This window comes from Myotis davidii, unplaced genomic scaffold (genome assembly GCF_000327345.1).
Source record: "Myotis davidii unplaced genomic scaffold, ASM32734v1 scaffold2364, whole genome shotgun sequence".
Taxonomy (NCBI): Eukaryota; Metazoa; Chordata; class Mammalia; order Chiroptera; family Vespertilionidae; genus Myotis; species Myotis davidii.
The window spans coordinates 339,295-366,655 of NW_006294758.1; the positions used below are offsets into that span (position 1 = coordinate 339,295).

Consider the following 27,361-nt stretch of genomic DNA (forward strand, 5'->3'; position numbering starts at 1 on the left):
CAGCATTTAATCACTGAAAACTTACTATAAGTATTTTTTATTTGTTTGGTACCTGTGATTTTAAACAGTAAGTTACTTGATACTACGGTTTCCTTTTTACAGGAATTCAAAATGTGCAAAAATGTGCTTGATTTAAGAAAGCCTCAGTTCCCTCACATGGCCCTGTGGTGGCCAGGATTAGCATTTTTCTTCATCTCTACAAAAATGCCTGTTTCATGAGCTTTGGAAGCGGACGGACAGAGGAATCCCACAAGTGGCCGCTATCTAGAATAGTGCCTTGCACACAGCCATTGTCATTCCATTTCTACTGCTATTCTGCTATCCTTGTTATTTCTTTGACCAGGGGTGGGGAATGTCTGGCACATGGATCTCATATAAAGCCCTTAAAATCATTTGGTTTGGCCCTGCTGAGGCGTTGGGGGTAAATTAATTAAATATTTGACCAAATATAGAGGGATGATTTTTAAGTTGATAATTTTGTATGCCCTTCAAATGATGTTATAAATTATCTAAATGGCCTTTCACAGGAAAAAGGTCCCCCACCCTTCCTTTAGATGTTCCAATTGAAGAGTTTTGGCTTTGACATCAAATAACCATTTCTTAAGCTATTTTTTTGGAGCCATATAAAGAAAGAGCACAAATTTAAATTAATTTGATTACAAATCAATGTAATGTCTATCCCCTCCTTCACACCAAGTCAAAACTGCTTTTCCTTATGTTAAATCTTCATTTATCAAATAAAGATGCAAATTTTATAGGAATTAAAATGTTGTTCATTTGCACAACAAAAGTTTGAGTGGATCCATAGCAATTTAAACCAGACTGGAACTTGCAGGTTATATTTGCCATGAAATATAACTAAAAAGGAAAATTTTCAGAATAGGATTTCTCAATTTGTAAGTATACACAAGAAACACAGCCCAAATAAATGTGAACTAATTAATGTTACTTGATATTAAAATCTTGAAGAGATTTTGTGCTTGTAATGTATGTAGTATATGTGTAGTGGGGTTTCTAAAAAGCAAGAAATATTCTAATCTTGAGAAATAATTTGCTTTCTTTTTTAAAAAAAGGAAGAAGTTGCCAGTTTTCAGTGTTCCATGTTAATAGAAAAATAACATGTCATGAAAAATCCAAACAAGTATATAACTCAAAATTTACATATATGTGACATGGTTACACTTGTTTCTCTATGGACTGAGTTTCATTAATTTATTTCCATAATTCCATTTTGATTGACGTTATTTAACTCTCCCCTTCCCCTTTTTAACCCAAGAATAACATAGACAGTAGTAAAGGAAGCTGGTAGGTGAAAGTATTTTAAGATCTGAATTTATCCTGGATAAGCCAGACAGATGATTTAGGTATGGTTCCAATCACAATAATACCAATTTTAATAAAGAAACTTGCAGAAAGTGCATATGGTATTTCATGACTCTATAGTTAAAGCCTGATTTAAATTATATTTACATAGAACTTACTATGAAATTCTGCCTAGCCTGCATGCTCAGTTTTTAAATGATTTTAAGTAAGCTGACAGAGATTTATTTAAATCCTGTCTTTGAATTTTAAAGACACCTCTTGGCAATACAAAGTACATGGTGTTAGGACAAAAGCCCACACTTCTCTAGAAGTGAATTGCCTATTGCATTACTGAAAGTGCCACAACGGAAAAGAAATGGGTTATCATAAACATGCTCTATCAAGAAGTGCCTCTAATTCTGCAATGGTTCCTGAACCAGCAATTTCATTACTTGCATTTCAAAACAGAATTGTAACACCACCATGAAATTCCTGGTGGTCTGAATCAGCTGCAGACAAGGCTCTGTAGCCTCCGAGGTGATTAGCTTAGCAGTAAAAACAAACAGCCTCTTGACCCCAGGGACTTTCATTCTCATAAATAAACTGGTAACCCGCAGATACAAACCATTTTGATGAAAATCAATCCCCCTGTCATCTTCCAATTTAGCAGCTTTGGGAGTCTTTTATAACCTAAAGATTTAAGAGCAAGCTGTTGAGGGAATGTACTGTACCTTCACACTGTCTGTTTTTCATGTTTCTCTGAAATCCAGGCTTACAGCGACAGAAAACAGATGTTTTTATTTGATTACAATATGCATCATCTCCACATGGATTCACATTATCTTCACAGGTATATTCAGTGGAAGCTGGGATTAAAGGATATGATCAAAACTAATATAGCTGTAATTCCTGAAGTAGGAGTTTACTTTTGTTCTTAATTTAAAATTATATGTGTTTTACCCTAGATGACTCTTTTTTGAATTAATAAAACTATGGTCTCTCCATATGAGCCCTCTTCTCTGTTAAAGGTAAAGAAGAGGATAAAAACTGAACTCATTGACATTGAATGTAGTGTAGACCAAACTGCCTGCAGCTGTTACCAAGTTAAACTACTTTCTAAAAGGAAGTCCATAGTCAATGATTCTCTTAGATTAGGCAGTCGGTTCCATGCTTCTATGTCTTGGGGTTGGGTGGGTGGGAAGAAATTAACCAAAAAACTTATATCCATAACCATGGACACAGACAATAGTGTGGTGAACACCTGGGTGGGGGCAGGGGGGGCTAGAAGGTTTCAATGGAGAATAAAGGGCACATCTGTAATACCTTCAACAATAAAAATAAATTGTCAAAAAGAATAAATGATTCTAATGACAAGCTCTCTTTACTATATTATGATGCACGGGTTCTGCATCCTTCTCTAATAATCAAAACATCTCCTAGAAACTACCTAGAGTTGTAGCCGTTTATGTTTAAGCTAAGCTCAGTGTCAGGGACATAATCATATATACATGTTACTCGAGCAGGTAGGCACAACCAGCAGTTCTTAAACTTTTACAGGGACACACGTGAGGACTGAGTGTATAACATGTTCCAATGGCCTTGGGCAGCAATACAGGTTAGGAAGGACTTTGAGTTATATGTAATTCCAAACATACTTGTTATCATTTCACTGCTTCATCTCCCATCCAGGAAAACATTTTAGAATGCAATTAAAGACAAAATATTATAGGGATAATGTTAAATTATCCCTATTTTGCCTAAACAACTCAAACTATTGAGGAATATGAGAACTCTCATTATCAAAATTGTAAGCATTATTAATCCCCACTAACTCTTGAATAGTTTACAATTAATTAAATTACACAAGTGGAATTATACTATGGATGAGCCATGTAGCCGTATCCTGATGTGCGTTGCTTCATCAGCCAGTGAGGAACAACTTAGATGCATAAATAAGAAAATAAGAAAAGACTCAAAAGTGGGAAGTATTTAGTGGCTTTTATAACTAACCTTAATTTATGGTCTTCAATTCAACCATTTCTTAATATAAAAAATCAAATATCAAACATTATCCGAATACAAAATGCTTAATAGTCAAGGTCTAATAGCTCAATTATCATAGCACTCTATTTGAATAAAATAATGATAGTTTCTCTATGAATAATTTGGCAATAGGTTAAAATTTTAAAACATTGAAAAATGTTCTTTATCATCAGTAAAGAAATATCAATGCTTACAAAATTCAAAAAAGTATCATCATTATATTTTATAAACTAAAATATTAAGTGATATAGATTCCTTTGCTGAACATCAAATTTGAATTTAAATATTGAGTTCTCAGCTACAGCTCCAATAAAGTCACTCATAGCAAAACCAGCCTTTCCCACATCACACTTTCGGATATCAACTTAAGTGATGTGCATATTTGCTTTAGTTAAAGCTTAACAAATGGTATTACTTAAGCACATTTTGAACAGAAATATTCTTCTCAGAATAATAAAATAAATTTGCTCATAAGAAAGCAAAAAGTGAACTTGTGTGCCACGGCACCTTTTGAAAAGAAAACAAACTCACACATTCTGCAGCCTTGTTCATCTGAACCGTCTCCACAGTCATCCAGCTGATCGCACTGGAGGTCCATGGGAATGCACTTTTTATTGCTGCAAGCAAACTCGTCTTTTTTACAAGGTCTTGCTTTATATGTAAGCTTACCTACAAGGTCATTAAAAATAATTGGAATTTCATCAAATCAAAACAAATTTATTGAGAATATAGCAAGTCCAAGATATTACTAAATACTATAAAAACACATGGGTCCACAATCCTTTATTTGAAGCTCTTGGGGCCTAATTTTAAATTTCTGAAATGTTGACTTTTACAATATAGCAGTGTATTTACCTTATAGTAAACACCACCATATTTCCACAGGAAAATGTGTGAATATAATCCTGAGTGGGATTTTTTTAAGCACTATAAACTGCCACAGACCAGATCAAGTCAGTATTTGTCACCAGTTTTGACACATACTTCAGTAAAACTTTGATTTAAGTGTTTTTAATTTCAGAATTGTGAAAAAGGAATTGGGTGCACATACATACAATCAATAGAAGCCCACTCCGACCCAAGGAGATCTTTTACAGAACATTTTTAAAGCACTATGTTATTTCTCTTACACAGTATTTTCTTTAATAAAGTACCTATAAGGAGATTTATGGATGAGTGGAGATTCTGGATTAAGTTGTACAGTGCTACTATGCAAAGAAAATGTTAGCAGATTATTTTCATATTCTGTCAGATAATCAAGTGTCTACAAAGCTACCCTCAGACATACACGTGAAACCTATTTAAAAATTTTTTGAGCTCTAAAATCATTTTATTATTTTATATTTTTATAGCTTCACTTAATCAATTATTTCACATTCAATGGATTTACCACCACAGTGATCTTCGTCTGAGTTGTCCCCACAGTCATCAATCCCATTGCACATCTGCTCAGACTGCAGGCATATTCTGTTATTTCTGCATCTGTAAGGTCTCGTGGGTGGGCAAAGAAATTTGACTGAAAATGAAACAAAAACAAACAAAGCAGCTCCATTGGATACACTGACTTTTGAACAACTATTCATCTTTTGTCTTTCTTTTAGTTTTTTTTTTTCGTTTCAAGTCCATAATCTAGCTTTTCTGAATATCTTTTGTTATGGAAATCGCCTACAAGTAGATACTAGGAAAAATGTGTGATAATAGAAGCTTATGATCCTAGTTATTTATATTAACTACAGAAAAGAGAGCACAGCTGAAATGTTGAATGAAATAAGAAAAAGAGACAAATTTCATGCTCTCATTTCCAGATGCCTTATCTTAGCTGCCTTCACTTGGTGTACCAAATTAATTTATGCCTTCAGTTTATACAACATGGCAGGACACTTACTATCTAAAAGAACAATTTCACACCAAATGGAGCTTCAGCAAGCATATGTTACAGGCCCAAAACTGAAAGTAGGCCATTCAGTGAAAAAAGCAACAACACACACCCCAAAAAAACAAAACAAAACTCAATAATACTATAGCTGGGCTTCTTACTCTATGTCAAACAAATGTGCAGCTATGTATTTGAGGCACATAAGGTGATCTTAGTTTATTCATCTTTTTAAAATATGTTTTTTATTGATTTTAGAGAGGAAGAGAGAGAGAAACATTGACTGGCTGCCTCCTGCACACTCCCCAAAAGGGGTTAAGCCTGAAACCCAGGCATGTACCCTGACTGAGAATCAAACTGGTATCCCTTCTGTGCACAAGACAACACTTAATCATTTGAGCCATATTGGCCAGAGTAGGCAGTTTTTTTCATTTTAGTGTGTGTGTGTGTGTGTGTGTGTGTGTGTGTGTGTGTGAGAGAGAGAGAGAGAGAGAGAGAGAGAGAGAGAGAGAGTTACAGAGATACTAATGGAAGCCAGGGAATTCTATTTTTGTCCTTTCTATCGCTATCTCTTCAAAAGACTTCCACCCATGAAGTAGGAAACATTTATAATGACTCTTCATCCTCATAGAACATTACAGGGCTCTCTCTTTGATCCCTTCATGTTCTCACTCTTGAATTCTCTGCTTAGACATTTTCATTGACTCCAAACCCTCAAGACTTGCAACTTGATATCTAATTATAGCATTTCACAATTAATTATAGAACTTTCCCACGGAAATTTTAAATATAACAAGTTCAAAACTCAATTCCTTCTCTTCTTTCCTCAACTCCCTTTCCCCAAACATAAGATTTGTCTATTTCCATAGTTCTGTTAGTGGCCCATCATAGCCATTTGTCTGGGATTATTCTAAATGCATTCCTCTCATTGACCTTTGACTGTGATTACTCAACAAGTTCAGATGATATTGTCCCCAAACTTGTCCTCTTCTTTCCATGCATGCCAGTTACAATCACAATAGAGCAATTCTTTATTATCTCTGACAGGACTGTAGTAGAACCCTAAATGTCTCAGTTTTACTGCCTAACCCAAGATTCTCCAAAAGCCACCATAACAATCCACCTAACACATTAATCTAATTACCTCTTCTAGACTTATCTATCACCTTCAGAATAAGATCTGAGGTATTTTACATGGCATAATAGACTTATCATTACCTTATCCACGCCACTCTTTCAGATTATCTCTTATCACTCCTAATCTTTGAGTGTGGGAACCCTGATCTGCGTACACCAGAGGTTCCAGGCCACGTTGCCTTATGCAGGTGCAGAAGCAAGTAAACAGCAAACTTACTGCGTGCACCGTGCAGGTGCACTTTTCTATCACCCAAATATTGATGTCACTATTTGCCAAGAAGCTTCTTTTGTCTGAGTTGGTATAAAGATGTGTTGCTGACCAGCCGGTGCATGGCTATTTCGTTGGGCTGCTGTGTTAGCAAGGGCTCCTGTTGGCTGTGGCTGCTGCTTTGTAAGGCTACTCTGAAGAACTGTTACATCTGATGGCTCCTTGGTTAGCAATGGCTACTTGGTCTACAATAAAATCTCTCTTATGTCCCTGTGATGACTTCTCATGTCTCCTCCATCTCATACCCGGTGTTCATGAAGGTCCAGTTCCTGGCAGAGAATCTGTGCACCTCACAGTTGGTGTAGTCGAACAGGATCAAAGAATAAGTACCCCAACATGTAGCAATGCTACTTTATTAGCTCCTTAAATATGCCCTATCCTCCTGCTGACCTCCTCACTTTAACTAAAATCTGCTTGTTACTCTAAGCATAGTTCCTCCCTATAGGTATTTTAGGAATGTCTCTTAAATTGCTCAAACCTCATGTTATTTCATGTTTGAAGATATCCTAGTTTCCTACTACAGCTTCCGGAATTTTATTACCATATTTTTTCACATTCTATTTTAAAAATAAACTAAAACAAAAACTGCTATTTTGAGGTCAAGAATTTGATTATACCTCTTTCTTATTGCTATTTTCTCATCAACTTCATAAACATCAAACTCTCCTTAATTCACTGAAGACTATAATACCTACCCTTCATCCAAATTAATTCCACATCCTAGGTGATTTCAACATCCAAATGAGCAAACCACCCAATGAGTGGACCTCTTAGTTCTTTAAGTTTCTCAAACTAAAGGTATTTATATTTAATCTATTTAGGCCATCCATTCCCCTAAGAAGGCTGTGGACATTGAAAGACTTCAACAAACTTTTAAAATATTCAGCCAATGACAGTTTGTGTTGCTTGCAGATATGAGCACTATTATACACTAGAGGCCTGGTGCACAAAAATTTGTCCACTGGCGGGGGAGGGAGAGCGGGGGGGGGGGTGTCCCTTAGCCCCATTTGTGCCCTCTCACAGTCTGGGAAGATAACCACCTGCTGGCTTAGGCCCGCTCCCTGGGTGGCAGGTGGCAGGGCCGATCCGGGGGTTGGGGCACTGCCCCGGGTTGGGTCACACACGGGACACCCGGATGGCGGCCAGTTGGGCTGGCCGATCACTGCTGCAACGCCTAGTCACCCCGGGTCGGGTCGCACATGGGATGCCCGGATGCCTGCTGCCCCAGGTCACAGAGAGCCAGCCCGAATGGCAGCAGGGCAGGTGGGATGGCGCTGTCCTGCCCTGCCTTCAGTATGCAAATTAGCCACCATATTTGTTGGTGGTTAATTTGCATATCGTGCTGATTAGCCAATGTGAGGCGTAGCAAAGGTATGGTCAATTACAATGTTTGTCTATTATTAGATAGGATGGTGTAGCTGAATTTGATATTTCCTCCAATTACTTCAGTTACAAAATCACTAATTCAAATGCTCCAAATTCTGATCATAATCTGCTACTTTTCCAACTTTTAAAATCAAGCAGTCTCATTAAGACACATAAAGCTGAAACATAAAGCTGAAACCTCAGCCTTAGCCCATCGATACATCTACCTTTTCCCTCTTTTCCACTCCCTTCTTTTGTATTTATTTTCATCTCTAATGGTATTACCTCCCATGTTTCATCTCTTAATATACTCATTGGGTAAATACTTATTGATAACTTATTATATGGTGGACACTGTTCCAAGCACTCACTTAGAAACTCACTTTTGCTCAAATAATCTGAATTTTCTGGCCTTTTCCTCTTTTTAATCTTAGTTATCTAAAAAACCCACAAACTTAGATGAGTAAACCATCTGCTATTCCATGGTCTGCATCTGGGAAGTTCAGGAATGTTGCAGATGATCATATCACAAGGCTAACTGATATAACATATATGAATATGTATCAATGGCAGATGGGCCTTGAATACTACTTGAAAATCCTATACATATATCTAGCCATGTCGCTCTCTTTCACTTTGCTATAATGATTCAAATTTACATTCCTTTCAAACTTCCCTACAACACCAATCTTCCACATTCTATATATGAATATGCTTCTAATTGCACACACACACAAAAACAGAAATAAAGGGATGGAAAATGTGTTATTGTCTAATTAAATGACTGCACATCGACACAGAGTCAATCAATTCATTCAACTCATTTCAAACATTTTAATAACAGAGAATGAGTCTCTATTCCTATCAAAAACTAATTTTTTCACCTTTAATGCAACCTTTCCCCCCTGACTCTTCAAAAACCATTCCTTCTTTATGAAGATAGAATGTCCCTTTAAGCAGAGTTCATCCTATTCTCACTGCCTTGTCTGTACCTTTTACTTAATTCTATCAGTGCCTGAAATATAATGTATGGAAAATATTATATATCCAACAGAATATCTCCATTTAAAAAGGACCATGTGCTCATACTTTTAAATCCCATTTTTTTAGCACAGTCTCCAGCACATCATAGTTTGACTCAATGTTGGTACCAATGAGGGAATTAAGAAATATCCAGAGAATCAATCTAGATGTATTTTACAAGTTTTCCAGCAGCTGTGTGGCATGTCACTGAGAACCATTTCCTGGCCCTGGAAGGTATTTAAGATTTTTAGATTTAAATATTAAATAGCTCCTATTTCACTTATCTGTGTAATGTGTGTATCATATGCCTAAAGAGAGATATCTTTATATAAATTTATCCAGATAGATAGAAATATAGATATACTAGATATGCCTCTCAACAACTTCAGCCTCAGTAGTGGGAGCCATGTAGAACTATATAATTTTATTATTCACATTTTTTCCATGTACTTATCTGTCAAAGGAAAATTGTTTTAGGCTAAAGTACCAATTTGGTATGATGCCAAAGTCCTTAGATGAACCTTACTCAATTCCAAAAGGTCAACTACTCTAAATCCTCTCAGACAGACCGTATCTATCTTGTGAACAGTGTTGACAGGTGAAAGTTCAGATTTAAGAGGGCTCTCCAGAAAGTCATAAAGTTTGAACAGGGTAATCTCTTGTTACTTGAACAAAAGCTGTATCTGTGGTTACCCTTTATCTACCGAACCCAGGGCAGCAGGATTTGTGGGTCCCTTCACCATGTCACTGATTCATGCGGGTGCGTTAGATCGGGAGATGAGAGAGCAATCTAGAGCCACGAAATGCCTCACCACACAAGTCCGGGGCTTCGTCAGAGTTGTCTCCACAGTCGTCCTCTCCATCACACACCCAGAAATGGAGTTTGCAAAGGGAATTATTGCAAAGGAACTCATCTGCTCTACATATATTTCCTCCTTTATTAAAAACAAACATAAAGATATAGCATAATTAAAGCCAGTCAGCAAAACATGTATTCTGCTAATTAGCACAGATTCTAGCTTCTCAGTTCTTTATTTTTTTTCTATCTAATATGAGATGTCCAAACTATTTTTTTTAAAAAAAGATATTAATGGTTTACTTTTCAAAGCAATCTGGTATTGCCCTCATGTATATCATATTTTCTTTAAAAATACTAATATCTGGTCAAAGAAAGTTTTCTGAAATCTAAATTATCTTCCTTTTCATATATTTTTATGTTATTGAGCATAAGAAAATTTAGATTTTTAAATGGTATTAACCTTCATTATTAAAAACGGTATTGTTCTGGAAAGAAAAGACACAGAAAAGGAGATCATTTAACTATATCTAAAACTGACAAACTGAATCACTGAAAAAAGATTAACCAGTAAAAAGGTTGTGTTGTCATAGAAAAATAATTTTATATAGAAATAAAAAATTGGCAATGTGTTGAAATATTAGTTATCTTCATGATAATTATGTAATAAAGTACTCTATTTTTAATTTTCAAAATGTTTTCCTTTTTTTTGCAATTAAATAGAAAGCATTGAGACTATAAGGATATTCTAACTCAAAATTAAGTACACTTGCCACATGCAAAGGACCCAAAGTACTAATAAATTTTGGTTATATGTCTATGTATATAGTAATACATAGGAAACCACAATGGTTGAGGAGTTAGGAACTTCCATTGTTTTGCTTTGGACAAGTCCATTACCCTCTCTGGGACTCAATGTCTTCATATGTTACAAAAGAGGTATGGTTAACCCCTTCCCCAACAATTTTTTTGTTAAAAACGTTTCTTTTTCAGACTAATTTTTTAATTTTGGTTCTATATAGTATTTTTGATGCTGGTTATGAAAACAGTTTGTAACTCGTCTTCCTATAAACCATATTTTTTTTACCATATTTTCTTAGTATACTCGTCGACGACTGAAAAAGAACATTTTCTGAAAACGAGTATACACGTTTCTGCCGGGGAAGGGGTTAAAGTAATTTATAAGTTCATATTTGAAAGCTATTCATGGGGAAACAACACAAAGATACTTTATGGGAATTTAGAATTAAGATTAATAAGATTTTTTTCAGAGAAATACTTTACCTATTTAAACCTCATACCTAAGAAACATAGCTTATATACTGGTTAGATTTGATGATTGAAGGTATTAACATATTTTTAAAAGGATATGCTCATTTAGACATGGGGCTGGGGAGCAATAGTGCTCATTCTGGCAAGCCTACAAAATACCTAGGATGAAGCATTGTTCAACTGTGGATGCTCTTTGGAGTGAATAATGAGCCGAGTCTTATGAAGGTCAAATAGCTCTTGTTCTGGGTTTGACTTGCACACAGATCTCTAATAATTCACTTTCAGTAGCAAAGATTTAATTTAGGAAATTACAGAATCAGATTTGAACTTTTAGAATGATAATTCTAGCTACAGTGTGGAGAACTTGGAAACCAAGATAGTGAGGGATAAAGCCAAGATTGGAGGAAAAAAATGAAGAGGGGTTGCAGCAACCCAGAAAATAACCGATGATAACTTGACATAGATTAGCTACATTTGAGAGAGTAATTGATATTATGAGTTCTTTGAAAATTCAGAAAGTGTGAAAAATTTAATATTTATAGCAAAATGAAAAGAATATCCTTAGACTGGAGGGGAGACTAGTCTTCCATTTTAATAGAAAGGAGGAGGAATGGCTGGGCACAGGTATGGGTGGCTTTGTTAATTTGGTGGTCAGATGTTTAAAGAAGATCAAAATTTATTATTGCTGTGAAGTAGAAGGCAAGAAAAAAAGTCAACTTATTAAAAATCTGATATGCATAATGGTAGAGAGATGATTAAAGAAATATAGATATATTGCTTAGAATCTTAGAATCTTAGATAGTTGAAGTTGAGAACAAGAATGTATAGTGATATGAATCAGAACAGTGTAATATTTTCTGGGGGAAAATCTCAACAGAAGTGTACAGCTTACATTGACATTTCTAAGGACTAACAAACTTGATTAACAAACTCTAAGATACAGATAAAGGCAGGTCCTGGTCTAGAACACTAAGGTGAATATTACCATGTGAGACCTCTGAGAGTATAGTGTCTGGCATTGGGATGCCCCTTTCTTTCAAACTCTGCAATTTTTAGCTCTAAAATGCCCTAACTCAATCTAAATAATCTAAAATAATTTAAATTACTAAAACCCATGCAATAAATTACTATGTACCAATTTTGTCTGACAACAATAAAAAGGATAAATTGCACAGTCTTCAGTTCTAAAAAAAAATTAAAATGACTGTTGGCTTAATTCAATACCAAAATCCATAGAATATAAAAAAGGGTTGTATTCTTTTAAAATAAGATTCTAGTGATTAAATCTCATTGCATGTTCCAATGTACAATGAGTTAAATTTTAAAAAAAACAACTGTGAACTCAATATCTTCAGATTATTTTAGAAAACTCTATTTGTAGCACATCAGGATTGCTGAAAGGAAAAATGAGTTCACTAAAGTATATGAGATAACATTATAATTTTCCCTATGGGAATGTTGGATGTGCCACTCTTTTATTAAAAAGAAGAGACATAAAAATGAAATCATAATTGTAACAGAAAGGCAAGAGTTTTGTGATAACTTACTAAAGGCTTCCTATTGTATCAAAAATAATTTTCATTTCAAAAAATGCACCATGGTGGCTACCATGGCATCCTGAAACTTATATAACTTAAAAGCTTATTTTGAACTGGCATGAAGCACACAGGAAAAACAACAAAAAAGTATACCGGCTATTTTAGAAGAGATTATCTGAATTATAATATCAGTTTCCTAGTCATGTTCTTGATCAGCTCAACAGGAGATTATTAGACAATATAAAGTATTTATTAATTAACAACTTATGTCTAAATATAAGGGAGCCCTTGGCAGGTTCATAAAAATCTGGACAAGAGTGTTACTACAGAAACTAAGCATCTAGAATTCTCATCTCAATTTGGGCTGACAGAAACTTTAATATACAATAATATTTTGTAATTTACATAAGTTGCTTAAATATTTTAAGGTGATGATTACTACAGAGAACAACTCTCAATCTTTTCCACTGAAATTGCTATAAGGAGTATAGTTTGGGAGCTCAGGACAAAGCAAATACTAACTTTCCTTTAGGCAACATGTTTTATCTTTTAAAATATAGACATTGTTTCTAATTCCATAGCATTGTGGGTTTTAGTTTTCCTAAAGTAAACTAGTAAAACTAATTCACTTTGAAGAATATTCCATGTTTATCCAGCCCCTAACAATTAGCTCCTGTCAGCTCATAGGTCCAGATTTGAGATGAATGAAAGTTGGATTTAGCAGCAGAGGAGTTAATTCTGGCATTCTGTTTCCTCAATGCCTTGATGTACATTTATCCAAACCTAAACCACTTCCTAAAAGTAAATTAAATACTAGAAATCTGAACTTTGTCATGCCTGAAGGTACATCCATACAGGATCAAATGCTTTATCCACCAAGATACTTCATTGGAATTTAATTATGAAGTGGAAAAACAGCAACAACAACTAACACTCAAGAAAAGTTAACATGAGTAGAGAAGGGAGGGAAACTTTGACACATTTATAAGTAATTGAATTAAAGGTTCTCAATTATTTAATTAAATAGCTTAAACATTTAGAATAGTTTTAAATATGAGATACCTCAGATGTGAAATGCTATAATGTTCAATTTTTTTATGTAACATTTGACTTTCTAACCTGAGTTCCATTGTTCAGTTTTTATAAAATCCAATATTTAAAAAATAGATTAATCCTGATAAGATTGCTCTCTTTACTCTTGTACCCTCCTCATTCTCTCCAGATGATCCTACAGTTTTTGGGAACATTTCACAGTGGTTGGATTTGATATCATGGGAAAAAAATGAGCACAGAAAGTTTCATGTAGATAAGAAGTGAAACTAGATTCATATTTCGGTAAATTATCTGCACTATTATATAGTAAAAAATTATCACTCTCTCCTTTTTATATTTTTTTAAAAGAAGATTCCTTAGAGCCTTGGCAAACTTTTCATTAGGTTTAATATTAAATCCAGGTTCTAGTATAAATCTTCAATTACTTGTGGTTCCTAAACTGCTAAACTGTCCCTCACCTCTGTAACTTTGTACATAATAATATCATGACTTGAAATGTATTTCCTCATTCTGTTTGCATATGCAATTGTTGACATCAAGAAACTCACATTTCAACAGGGGATGCATTCAAATGATACAGAAATAATTATATTAGAAGGAAGAATGAATTAATAGGAATGCAATCAAAAAGTGGCTGGAGAAACTCCAAAAAAAAAAAAAAGACTGTAATTGGGTTGAAGACAGTGGTAATTGAGATGGACTTGAAAGGACAGATATAATTTTTATTGGCAGAGTTATTAAGATGGTGAAAATAGCAGAAGAATCAGGGAAGATGCTGAAAAGTATGTGGATGTTTAGAATATTTCCCACTTGGAAATACTATTTCCAGTTTGGCTAGGATATATTATATGTAAAAATAAATAATCTACACTAATAAAAGAGAAACATGCAAATTGGTGTCACTCTGCTATGCCACCAGCCAATCAGAGCAACTATGCAAATTAACTGCCATCTTTGTTGGGTTAATTTCCATATGCAGGCGTGGAGTGAAGACTGAAGAGGTTTGGCTTCTCTGCTGTGGCCGGATCAAAGACTTGGGTTCCGGGTGCCGGAGAAAAACTGGTGCCAGCAGCCAGGAGAAAGAAGGCCCATTGCGCGAATCTTCGTGCAATGGGCTTCTAGTAGAATATAAGACTGGGGATATAAAATGGGATCATTCTTATGGAAATCTGACTGCCAGTTGAGTTATTTGTATGGAACCAGAAAGGAAGAAGACTGAGTCAAGACTAACATAATCTGAGTTACATGTAAAGAAGATGAACCTGGTAGCACTGAGTAGTATGTATTGGAGAACAGTTAGCTAGTATTACATGAGCCCAGGCAAGAAACAATAGGAGAAAGAAATACACTGTTATGAAATAGAAGAAAGATGAATAACTTAAATTTTTCTCTAAAGTCTTCACATAAAAGACTACATAAGATTGTGTCAGACTGTCCACCCAGCTTTCTGGCTCTAGAGTGACCAGTTTCAGAAAGTGAATGAGAAATTAACCAAAAGTAGAAACAACTGCTATGGAAGTTTAACCTTTATGGCTCTCTGTAATGCATTGCAGATTCCAAATGAGAGCTAGGCTTTCTTCTGCTGAATATAATTCTTGATCAGGTTCTAGGATGCAGATATGAGCAAATCGTAAAGGTTTGAAATAATATTAGAGAAAGTAGAAGAATTTTTATTCTCAAATGAATAGATATTTATAGAAGTAAATCATTTAGATGCATTTATACTCTACAAATCCTGAGTGTCTATTCTAATGCCTTACAACCTATATCAATATCTGATATTATCTGTTGATAATGTTCCAAATATTTCTGAAAAATAAAGTTTATTGAGAGAATTCTGTGAGCAAGTTAAAAAAGCCATCATTTAATAATATATTTAAAATTACAAAAATTACAAGACTTATGTAATTTATGGTTATTATAAGCTTCATCACACAATTTCTTTTCATTCCATTAATTCTAAAGTAGTAATAATCACTGATTTTATTGTGGTGACTTACAACTAAAAGCTGTTATCTGTCAGGAAATATCTTCACATAGCTCGAAAATAATATACTACAAAACTCAAAGTTGTCTTCCAGACTGACAAAAAGTGTACGCAATTTTCACAACCACATGCCAAGAAGGAAATCTGAGCACAACCTATAACCAATATGGATCTAGAACAGTGGTTCTCAACCTGTGGGTCATGACCCCTTTGGGGATCGAATGACCCTTTCACAGGGGCTGCCTAAGACCATCGAAAAACACATATATAATTACAGATTGTTTTTGTGATTAATCATTATGCTTTAATTACGTCCAATTTGTAACAATGAAACTGGGGGTCACCACAACATGAGGAACTGTATTAAAGGGTTGCAGCATTAGGAAGGTTGAGAACCACTGATCTAACATATTAGTATGTGTAATATAGTAATGTAATAATATGTTATTTTTATTCATTCAGAATAAGGCAAGCAATGTGGTAGACAGATGTACTCTGAAAATGCTTTTGTAATAATGGTTTATGTTACCTGTTTTCTTCTAGTATCTCTATACCTGACCCAGCACCTAGTCCAAAGACATACTCTTGGCAAGTACTTGATAGAGACTTGAATTTTGTTGTCATCATTGTACAAAGACTGATATTGTACTCTTCCTGAAAATTATCCAGATTTTGCTTATTTAGAGCAGGCTATTATCTAATGAAACTAGAAAGAGTCATCAGCACTTAATGATCTTATCTTCTGCCTCTAGCACACTATATATTCTGCACAGAGCCTTAACTGTTGTTTCTACTCATGGCAGGCACACACACACACACACACACACACACACACAGGGATACCTTACCTCTGTCACAGTTCTCTTCATCACTGCCATCCACACAGTCATGAACTCCATCGCACAGCCATCTAATTGGAACACAGTGGGCTTTATTTCTGCATCGAAACTGATCTTCCTTACATTCAGTCACACAGTCCATCTGTTCCAATACAAATGGGCACTGTAGTTTTTATTAATGATAACACGCAGTCACAAGCACAAGAAGCATGCAGCTGACACTACTGGAGACTGACCACACAGTGGGCTTTTTCATTTTGATTGAATGAATGTAATCTCTGCAAATGACAATGGGATTTAGTCTATAAACAACATTAAAATTCAGGTATTTGTTGAAATTACTGTAGTGAATGTACTTGTTCTAGCATTTTAGACAGATAAGAATCCAGATTCTGTCACTTTCCTCTATTTTTATTACATTTGCTTTCCTAAATCTAATTCATGTAATTCAGAGATTTTAATCAAATGATAGATTGTACCTCATCTGAACCATCAGCACAGTCATATTCTCCATTACATTTCAAAGATGCTGAAATACATCCTCCGCTGGCACATATATATTCACTTGATGAGCAAGTAGGAGAAGCTGAATATAATTATAAAGTTGAAATTTAGATTCAGTAAAAAGAATGACTGGCTTCATAGAAAAAAACATACAGAAGCATATAAAAATTCATACAGAGTAATGAAAATAGTTCATATTATATAAACTATATTCAGCATTTGATATTAAATATTCATTTAAATGTGTTTTACAATATTATAACATTGTATTCAATATGCCTCAATAATATAATATTCTGCTCAGTAAGTATTCAATTCACTAAACTAAAGACAGGACAGAAAAGCCACTATATTGCTCATGCTTTTGATTTTGAAGAGCTAAATAAATTTTTTATAACTAAATAAACTCATGTACAAAACTAGATCCAGAGACAGAGAAGCACTGAACAGACCATTAAACCTCAGAGGGAAGGCAAGGGAGGGTGGGGGGGGGATGGGAGTGATTATGCAAATTAACCCAACAAAGATGGAGGTCAACTTGCATATGCAGGCACGGAGCAGAGACTGAAGGCATCCAGCCAGAGTGAAGACTGAAAACTGAAGACTGAAGACTGGCAGCAGAGAAGCCAAGCCTCACTGGGGCCACAACGGAGAAGCCTAGCCTCGAGGCTTGGCTTCTCTGCTGCAGCCGGACCAAAGGCCTGGGTCCCGGGTGCCGGAGGAAAACCGGTGCCGGCAGCCAGGGGAAGGAAGGCCTATTGCGCGAATCTTTGTGCAACGGGCTTCTGGTATATATATAAAAAGCCTAAGTGACCGTTATGACAGAATGACCAGAATGACTGGTTGACTAGTTGCAGTTACATTCACTGACCACCAGGGGCAGACACTCAACACAGAAGCTGCCCCTTGGTGGTATGTGGGCTCCCACAGGGGGAGCGCCGCTCAGCCAGAAGCTGGGCTCTCAACTGGCGAGCAAAGCTGTGGTGGCAGGAGCCTCTCCCGACTCCTCAGCAGCGCTACAGAACAGTGGTGGCAGGTGCAGTGGGCCAGGAAGAGTGCAAGTGGCATGGCACCCAGCCCCGGCTTAGGCTTGTTCCTGGCTGCTGCCACTTGGTGCACTGTTCCATCCCCCGAGGCTGAGGAACCGCTCCCCCATGCACAAATCTGTGCACTGGGCCTCAAGTTTATAAGATAAAAGCCTTACACTATTTTCAAAACTGTAAATAGGATTTAGTGAATCTTGGGAATGTTCTCTCATATATATACATATATATATAGCTAAATGTGGAAATCGTGGCATGGTCTCACAGACACTGTAATATCTATTTGATTATGTTGACATAATTTTCATATTTGCATAACTTATAAGACTTATTCTTGTTCTGGGGTTTTGAACACAAGTACATGTATACTTAACAGAGTCTATAGAATTTGAAGTATTCCTTTATGACACAGAAAATATAAACAACAAGTAGATATATAAGTAATTACCAGAACCCAATCTAATTAATTGACATCAGAATTATTATAGCTTCTTTTGCTATGGCTTTGCATTTGTTTGCATTCAAACTTCGGGGTTCTTAGCCTTACTTTAGATACTAAGTAGACAAATACCATATACTTACTTTGTGGTCTGAATTGCATGTTCCAGGAACGCTGAAAAGCCTTTTCCTTATGTTTTAATTTATTTTAATTGACAATGGTTGCCTAGGATTTGTTTTATTAATGAGTCTGAGAACGTCTCTGGATTCAGTAAGAAAAATTATGTGACCAATTAGAGCAGCGGTTCTCAACCTGTGGGTTGCGACCCCTTTGGGGGTTAAATGACCCTTTCACAGGGGTCGCCTAAGACCATCGGAAACAACATATATAATTACATATTGTTTTTGTGATTAATCACTATGCTTTAATTATGTTCAATTTGTAACAATGGAAATACATCCTGCATATCAGATATTCACATTATGATTCATAACAGTAGCAAAATTACAGTTATGAAGTAGCAAAGAAAATAATTTTATGGTTGGGGATCACTGCAACATGAGGAACTGTATTAAAGGGTTGTGGCATTAGGAAGGTTGAGAACCACTGAATTAGAGCTATGGATCTTGGGCATGGTACTGGACATGGTCATGTGTGTGCATTGTATCTGCTACTCTTACCTAATCTCTCAAAGTAATGCTTTCATGGTTATACACAGATTATAGTATACTTTCCCTAGTGATTTCTATAATACGTTTTTAAAATAGTTAACTATAAAAATTAAGTTTTTAATAAGCATATTTATAGAGCCATATTTAAGAAATGAAAATGTATAAATTGGGTGTGTTTTTCCTATATGCTGGTTTTGCTTCCTAATTTTGTTTTGATTTTGGACCAAGATGTAAACAGAAATAATACACTTATGCTTTTTCTCAGTTGGTATCATGTTAAAATTACTATACCCTATTTCATAATTTTAATTTCCATAGTAGAAAACTTAACTTTTATCATATTTACAGTTTCAACATATTTCATTGTGTTGTCATGAAAAAAAAATACCAAATGATGTGGAAAGATACAGAAACTAAAGGTCAAATTTGGGGGAGTAATGCTTGGATCTCAAACATAGTAATAATTTTACCTATTGAAACACTTTCAAAACATAAAAAGGGCACACCAGTAAAGCTATATACAGATATTTCAGATTATGTCTAAAAAACAGAAATCTGTGTATGAATTTTCCACTGTTTTCTAAATATCATTGTGCAAATTTAAATTCTATCAGGTTGAAATATCAGCTAAACTAATTCCACCTGCGTTGTCTTACCTGGATCGCAGTTCTTCTCATCCTCGCCATGTTTGCAGTCCTCATGACCATCACATGTCCATTTTGCTGATATGCACTGACCATTGGAACATCGGAACTGATCTCTGGAACAACTAGTTTCACAATTTCTCTGTAAAAAAACACAACACAGATGTATTTAAAACTTAATTATTAGACAAATGTAACCCAAAGACAACTAAACCCTTATGCATAGAAACCTAGAAGTATAGAAATCAAGTTTGCCTCATACAGGGTGGGGCAAAGTAGATTTACAGTTGTCCATATGAAAAACAATAATACAATTAGTAATAAGTAATAATAATACAAGAATAAACTGTGTTTTGCATATTCACAAGTGTAAACCTCCTTTGCCCCACCCTGTATAAATAGCTCAGTTGGTCATGGATAAGCCCAGTGCTACCTAAAATAATTATAACAAATTTCCACTTTTCTTTGTGAGTGATAATAAAACAGAGAAATGCAAATAAAAACATAAATGCTTCGACTTCATCCTACGAATTAAATTGCTCAAAGTGGATTGTTCAGGGCTGACACAATTTTAATAACTGTAAGGGAGAATGAAGATTGTGAGGGGAAAAGGTTAAAGAATTATTTCTAAAAATTACATCCAGTTCATTGGGAGTGGGGTGGGGAGATGGCATGTGAAACAAACAAGAAACTTAAAGCAATTCTGTTTGGCATTGGCAAATCTCTCCTCGTCTTCTTTCTTTAGCCTTCTTCTCATCTTTCCCCCTGTACCCGTTCTTTTACTATTTGGCTTGCTGTTCACAATCCTCTCTCCCAACAATTGTTCATAAAATCAACTGTGAAATGAACTGTCACAATTGTCATTTCTGCTAGCTCACATATAAATTTTATTTGGAAGTCAAATAGTAGATATACCTTCGGGGATATGTCGATTCTTTATATGTGATCAGTGAAAGGGATCCACTAGAAATTTACCTTCCTTCGGGGCTGCCATCCTGATTGAAATGGAATGGTACCATGACACGTCTTGCTGGGATTATGATTTTTTATTGTTAAGGAATTTATACTCTTGCCAAAATGTACTTGTCTGTTCCTTCCACAACCGGTGCAACTTTATCACAGCTTGTGAAATGGAACATCTCGATCAATTACTCTCTGCTTCTTCTTAGTTTTACCCTCATGGAGGGATGGAGAGTTTACTTTCATTTCTACAATTTTCTCTTTGTTGATAGCAGTTTAATAGGCTGCCTGCTGTATAATTTGTTTTCCACTTCCCTTCTTTCCCCAAGTATAAATAGTTTACTCTTTGCCGGAGTGTTTCTTAACTAAGAATACGAATCAAAATAAGATTTTTCTCCCTGTATTTGATTAACTAAGAATACGAATCAAAATAAGATTTTCTCCCTGTATTTGATAAACTCATTGAGTGTTAAAAAGGCCGGTACCTAAACCAACAATTGCAATAAAATTCATTAATTGTCAAAATTAGTTCAATAGTTTCAAACATACATATTCTTAAGGTTTTTAAGAAAGGCTTCACAGTGAAAGCTTAAACAGAAATGGAACTACCTAAGAAAGGCTTTTAATGTGTAAGGATAATTTGAAATGTGCTACATCTGAGGAGTAAGCTATGTAACAGTGAATGGTGTCGAAAGTGTTGGAGAAGTAGTCATGAAAAAGGGATTTCATATGTTTTATTCACTGCTGTGCTCCTCATGCTCAGTGTTGTTCCTGGGACATAATAAGCATTCAATAGAAACTGATGAATAAATAAATGAATGAGTGAATGAAGTAGCAAATGCAGAAAATAAGAGGCAATAGGGTGGTGAATGTCTGGGGCAGGACAGGAACCAGGTTGGGGAGCAATGAGGAGGAAATAAGGGGGATACTGTAGTACTCTCAACAGTAAATAATATTTTTTTAAAATCTAAAACATTCTCATGTAATTAAGCTCCACTGGTATAGGAATTATATTTGTCTAAGTACCAAGTATCTATGACCACACCATGATTATAATAACTGTCCCATATATATTTGTAGAATTAATGAAGTATTATCTTAGCATTAAGACAAATTTCAGGGAAATAATTCTTAATTCATTAACCAATGGCATTGGTGTATCTTTATTGACAGCACAAAAAGTGGTAATTTTAGGCACTTTCTATATCATCAGAAGATTTTGATCTACAATAAAGCATAGTTGGTGTGTGTGTGTTTACTTGTCAGGTATTTAATTAACATACACAGAAAGTAGAGAGACTAGAACAATGAGTCCCATGTGCCCACCATCCATGTTTAACCATTAACAATATTTTATGCTTCATACATCCTCTTCCCACTTATTTACATTCTGAATTATTTTAACATAAAAACAACAATATCAGAAAATTAACATCACAAAATTAACAAAAATTTCTTAATATAAAGTTATTCTTAATTCTTTCCTCAAATATCCTTGTTTTCTTAACTGTATAAATGATTGCTTGGTACAATAAGGATCTAAAAGAGGTCTGCACATTGAATTTGGTTTGAATTTGTTTTTTTAATGTGGGACTATTTCCCATTTTCCTAGTTTCTTAAATGATATTTACTACTTAAAGATCATTTGTCCTATAAAATGTCCCACATTCTACATTTGTCTGATTGAATATTAAGAATGCAGATAGCTTAACAACCTCCGAAGTGAAAAATAGCCTTTTATTTTTTCTAAAAATTATTATGAATTTATGTATTTGTATACATTTATTGTATTTCAATCCATTGCAACCATTTTATTATTTATGATGCTCAAATTTTTCCTTTCATCAATGGAAATCTCTTCAAATTTGCTCCTAAGTACTCTGGACACAATCCTGAGTCTTGTCTGGTTTGACACGATGTTAGCTGCTCATTTTGTCAATTTCCTTTCTAGGACCTGGAATTAGATGTCTACTTTAACATGAGTAAGACTTTTGAAAAAGAAATGTTTGATTCTGTACATGTACCTTGGACATTTCCTGAATAACATGCAAGGTAAAATCATAAGCCTTAAGCAATATATCACCTCCTCTTGATGTTTCATAGATTAAACAGGGCTTGAGGTAAATGTTTTTACAGAAAACAAAACAATTTCATGATATGAAGAAGTTTGTGTGAAATGTGTCTTTCCTGACTGGGGAATGTTTAATATAATCCTTGACTAAATAGATGCTAAATAAAGATTTAGCTGATCAGTGTAAGAATTTAACTCCCATGAATAGAAATAGTATTTTTCAACTTCTAGGAAACCTTCGCAACCTGGAGGTTTAGGTTTTCTGGCCTCCAGGTGAGAAGTTACAGCCATTGGTTTCCAAATTCCAGGCACCTGAGTGTGATTACAGGGATTTTTCAAGATAGTGAGATGTCATGCAGAATTGTGTAATCTTGATAAGAATGCCTGAAGACTGGGACAAAACAGTTCATGTGGGTTCTATCAATAGTAAAGACCTTTGGCTTCTCCCAAAGAAGCAGGATCTTAGTAGGTACTGCAGGGAGTTGGACCTGAAATTCAGAAGCCTCTGGAGCCCCCCGGAAGATTGTCTCTGGCCACGCCCACAGCCAGCGGCGGTCCTTCAGGAGGGGGAACTACATATGCATGTCGACCACAGCAGCCTAGCTCCAGGGAGTCATGTTCCCCCACTGAGGACCAGGGACCACATTTGTCCTTCATCTCTGACTGGATTTGATCGCACAAGTGCTGTGTTCCTGATATTAACATGCACAGTCATTAACAGAGAAAATCATGAGAAATGAGTGTTGCTGATTTGCTTCCTGGTAATAAAAACTGAGGTCATCAGGTCATTTTCGACTTGGTTGAGAAAAAATATAACCACATGTCATGTATTATTTTTAAAGCGTCGTGGATGGAGTAATTAATAGGTGAAAAACATAGATTCATAAATAACGAATCGTGTGAAGTAGCATAAATGTTAGCACAACCTAAGTTTACATAATTATACAGAGACATTCTAAACGTTTTCGCTTAAGCTGTGTGTACACAGGCCTTGTTATAAATGGATTGTGATTCATCAACTAAGCACAGCTGAACCTGTGGTCTCATGAAAATTGATGACCTACATAGACATCTTTGAGACTGTATCTATGGAGAAAGAGACTGGGGAGAAGAAACTGTTTTAAATGCATAAAATATTAGTCCTGCCTATGGATACTGCAGCAAATTTACGAACACATTCACTAACGGCAAGGGCAGCAGCTAGAGGGAATAAGCTTTCCAAACATCCTATTCCCAACCGAGCCATTCACCACTTGAGGTAAAACAGATTATAAAATTGACTGTCAACAGCAGCACAAGCACTATTCCCTGTGCTGGGCGTGTGCGGCTCTGAGCTTAGACATAATACTTATCTCTCAGAGTGTCAGGAGCAAAGTACATTTCAGAGTGTCCTTGGATTAAACAATAATAATTATACATGTGATTCTAAAACACCACTTTAGTTTTTGTTTGATGTTGCAAAGTTGCCTACCTCATCAGAGCCATCCGCACAGTCAAAATCCCCGTCACACCAGAACCTGGAGGAGACGCAGTCCCCATTGGCACAGAGAAAATCCTTCAACGTACAGGTCTGTGGCTCTGGGGACGGAAACAGCAGCACAGGGTTATCCTATTATATGCAACTGCATTTTAAAATTTAAATAGCATACAACACGAGGTTAGCATTAATAAAAAAAGTGGTTATAACTAATAAATCGTTCAGGAAAAATGTTTGATGAAGCATCTGAGGTACATAATATAATGATCTTTCCAATTTATTTCTAAAGTCATGAATAGAAAGTGGCATTCTAGAAACAAATTGAAACAAAGACAAGAGATAAATAGCCCATTGTTCCATAAACATACAGCAGCAAAGTAAAATAAAAGGTATAAAAAGCTACATATTATAATATAGCAGTAATCCTCCCCGGTTGTTGGAATTCCAAGTCATTTTATGTGTTTACTTGGGGTAAGACATTCTGTGAAACTCTGTTCTCACAGGGCTATTTCCTGACTGAGGAGTCTTGCCCATGGTTTTTTACTTTCTACTATGCGTTATAATGACTTTCTAATTCTTCAATTTTATCCCCACATACTCCAGAGTTCATAGAACAAGAAGGGCATGGGGGGTATTATTGGACATGACTGGTGGATACAGGTGGAAGAGGCAGATGGAAGCTCTTTTATTTTTTTCTTTGAAAACTGCCTATTTGTTTATACAATTGTTTTCTTATGCCCTACGTAATTTACCTGTCATTTTGGGTAATTTTCCAGTTGTTGATTTAATGATGCTTACCATATCCCATATAGGACATAAGCCAAATAGTATGACTTGCTACCTGGCTTAAGTGGAATGTATTTCATCTGAACAGTAAAGTAGGATTGCAGAAATTTGCTCCTGCAAGTAATTTCTAGGACTGCTGGGAATCACCGCTTGTTTAGTTTTTGTTCTCTAAACCGACCTGATATCCAGCATGATGAAAGACATTTTTCCTCTACTGGTTAACTGTATTTATAGCTATCTTACAAACAATAATATCCTTATTTGGGAGAAGGAGAAAGAAATAATTGGAATTACTTTTAAGGAACATCCATATGAGGTCTAATCTCCTACATAAAGATTGTGAAAAACTCAGCCTGCATTTGAATACTGCTCTCACAGCCCTTGGTTTCTAGCTATAGGGTAACATCTTGAATGCCTGGAACCATGAAAGCGCCTACATTTCTACATAAAGAACACTGCGGAGATCACTGGGGGAACGGTGGCAAGTGGAATATGTATCAGAACATTCTGTTATCACTTTATTTTAAAATGTGAACTTCAGGCTACAGAATAAGACAAGCTGCTATTTTGAAGAATGGAAAAAAGCCACTAACTGGAGGATGCTCTTCACGTCTCAGGACTCCTATGTGAGCATAACAATCGTGGCTTCTTTTACTTTTCGCCTTTGCCTGTGTTTACATATATTATACAGTACTTGAATCTTAAAAAACAACTGTATTAATATTAGTATTACTACTTATAACGGTAATAATTAATATCAGCTACTGATTGCTTATTTGGTGTTAAGCACTAGGTGACATTAATGCTAAGTACTTGAATTACTTCATCAAGCTGAAGTACTCTATAAGGCAGTGTTATTATTGGACCCTTTTTGGACGAGCAATCTGAGGCACAGAGAAGATAAGGAACTTACTCCAAATCACCCCGTATGCATAAGAGCTAGTACTAAATCCGAACCTAGATGACCTGATACCAGGGCCTCTGCTTCTGTGTTAGGCCATACTATTGTCTCCCGTACTGAGGAGGTAATTGCTTGCATATTACAGAGATGAATGTTAAATCCCTGAGAATTCAAGTTACTTGTCCAAGGCAAATGGCTAACAATGTCCATTTCATTTCATAAAAATCAAAGAGAGCTGGCCATGACCATTGATAGCAGAGAAGGCAAAACAATCTCAGAAATAAACAGCTTTGAAAGCCATCTTGTACAAAATTGAAGTAACTACATTCAGAAAATAAAACTGATTTTTAAAGCCATATTGTTAGTGGCAGAGCAGAAAGGTTTACAGACTCCAATTTCTCCACTGTGCATCCTATATAATAAAAGCCTAATATGCAAATCAACTGAATGGCAGAATAACCAGAAGAACGACTGGTCACTATGACATGCACTGGCCCCCAGGGGGCAGATGCTCAATGCAGGGGCTGCCCCCAGCCCACAGGCCCCAGGCCAGCCAAGGCAGGTACCAGCAGAGGTGCCCTGATCGCCGCCATTTGCCATGCAGACAGTGGTGCCAGGCCAGTCAAAGTGGGTGCCAGTGGGGGCCCCACAGATCGGCCCTGATCAACAGCCAGGCTTAGAGACCCTACCTGTGCATGAATTTTGTGCACCAGGCCTCTAGTATTTAATAAAAGACAGTGACAGATTCCTTGTAATTTGGGGTATACAGATAGAATAGCAAGTCTGAGAGACAAGCTGCATTGCAAACTGCTTGCACTGGTTTGAGGAAACATTTCCATTTGCAAAGCGCTCCCTGGAACTGATGTGTAGAGCATGCTCAACCCTCTAGTTCCATTCTTCTGCTTGACTGCCACACCACTCCAGAGCAGAAAAAGAGGATGGGGCTTGGTTCTGGCAAGATAGAGGGTGGCCTTAGCATCCATACTTTAACTCCCACAGAGGAGACTGGTAGGGGCATCATTCTGAGGCCATCTTTCCTTCAGTTCATCTCCAGTAAAAAGTATGATTACTGATGATCAGCTTTCAGGCAGAAAATAGCTGTTAAGCTTAGAAAATCTTTGATAGAGTGACTGTTATGCTGTTGTGTAATATTTCATGTTAAGTAGTTTGTTTCACTTATTGAGTAGTAAATATTTCTATGTTATGGTCCTTCACATCTTTTTATTATAGTAAATAAGGACAGAACTATTTAATTCAAGTAACTCTGGTATGTAATATAGCTTTTTCAAACATCTTGTACATATCTATGTATTATTTGAGTACAAAGCAAGTATATACTTTATTTTTTACTAGCTATTTTTTAATACAC

At 35.8% G+C, this 27,361-nt stretch overlaps 1 protein-coding gene across 1 annotated transcript in view; it reads right to left on the reverse strand.

Moving 5' to 3' along the window:
• The window catches only part of LOC102754647 (low-density lipoprotein receptor-related protein 1B), a 139,960-nt gene extending 114,896 nt beyond the window's left edge, over positions 1 to 25,064 (reverse strand). The window contains exons 1-9 of the mRNA XM_006769211.2: positions 25,058 to 25,064; positions 24,300 to 24,406; positions 19,810 to 19,939; positions 16,976 to 17,082; positions 16,506 to 16,638; positions 9,824 to 9,946; positions 4,736 to 4,861; positions 3,877 to 4,014; positions 2,034 to 2,168 (exon numbers count right to left, since the gene is read on the reverse strand). Of these exons, the coding sequence (XP_006769274.1) occupies positions 2,034 to 2,168; positions 3,877 to 4,014; positions 4,736 to 4,861; positions 9,824 to 9,946; positions 16,506 to 16,638; positions 16,976 to 17,082; positions 19,810 to 19,939; positions 24,300 to 24,406; positions 25,058 to 25,064 (1,006 nt within the window). The remainder of the gene's footprint in view (positions 1 to 2,033; positions 2,169 to 3,876; positions 4,015 to 4,735; positions 4,862 to 9,823; positions 9,947 to 16,505; positions 16,639 to 16,975; positions 17,083 to 19,809; positions 19,940 to 24,299; positions 24,407 to 25,057) is intronic.
• Positions 25,065 to 27,361: the final 2,297 nt, after the last annotated feature.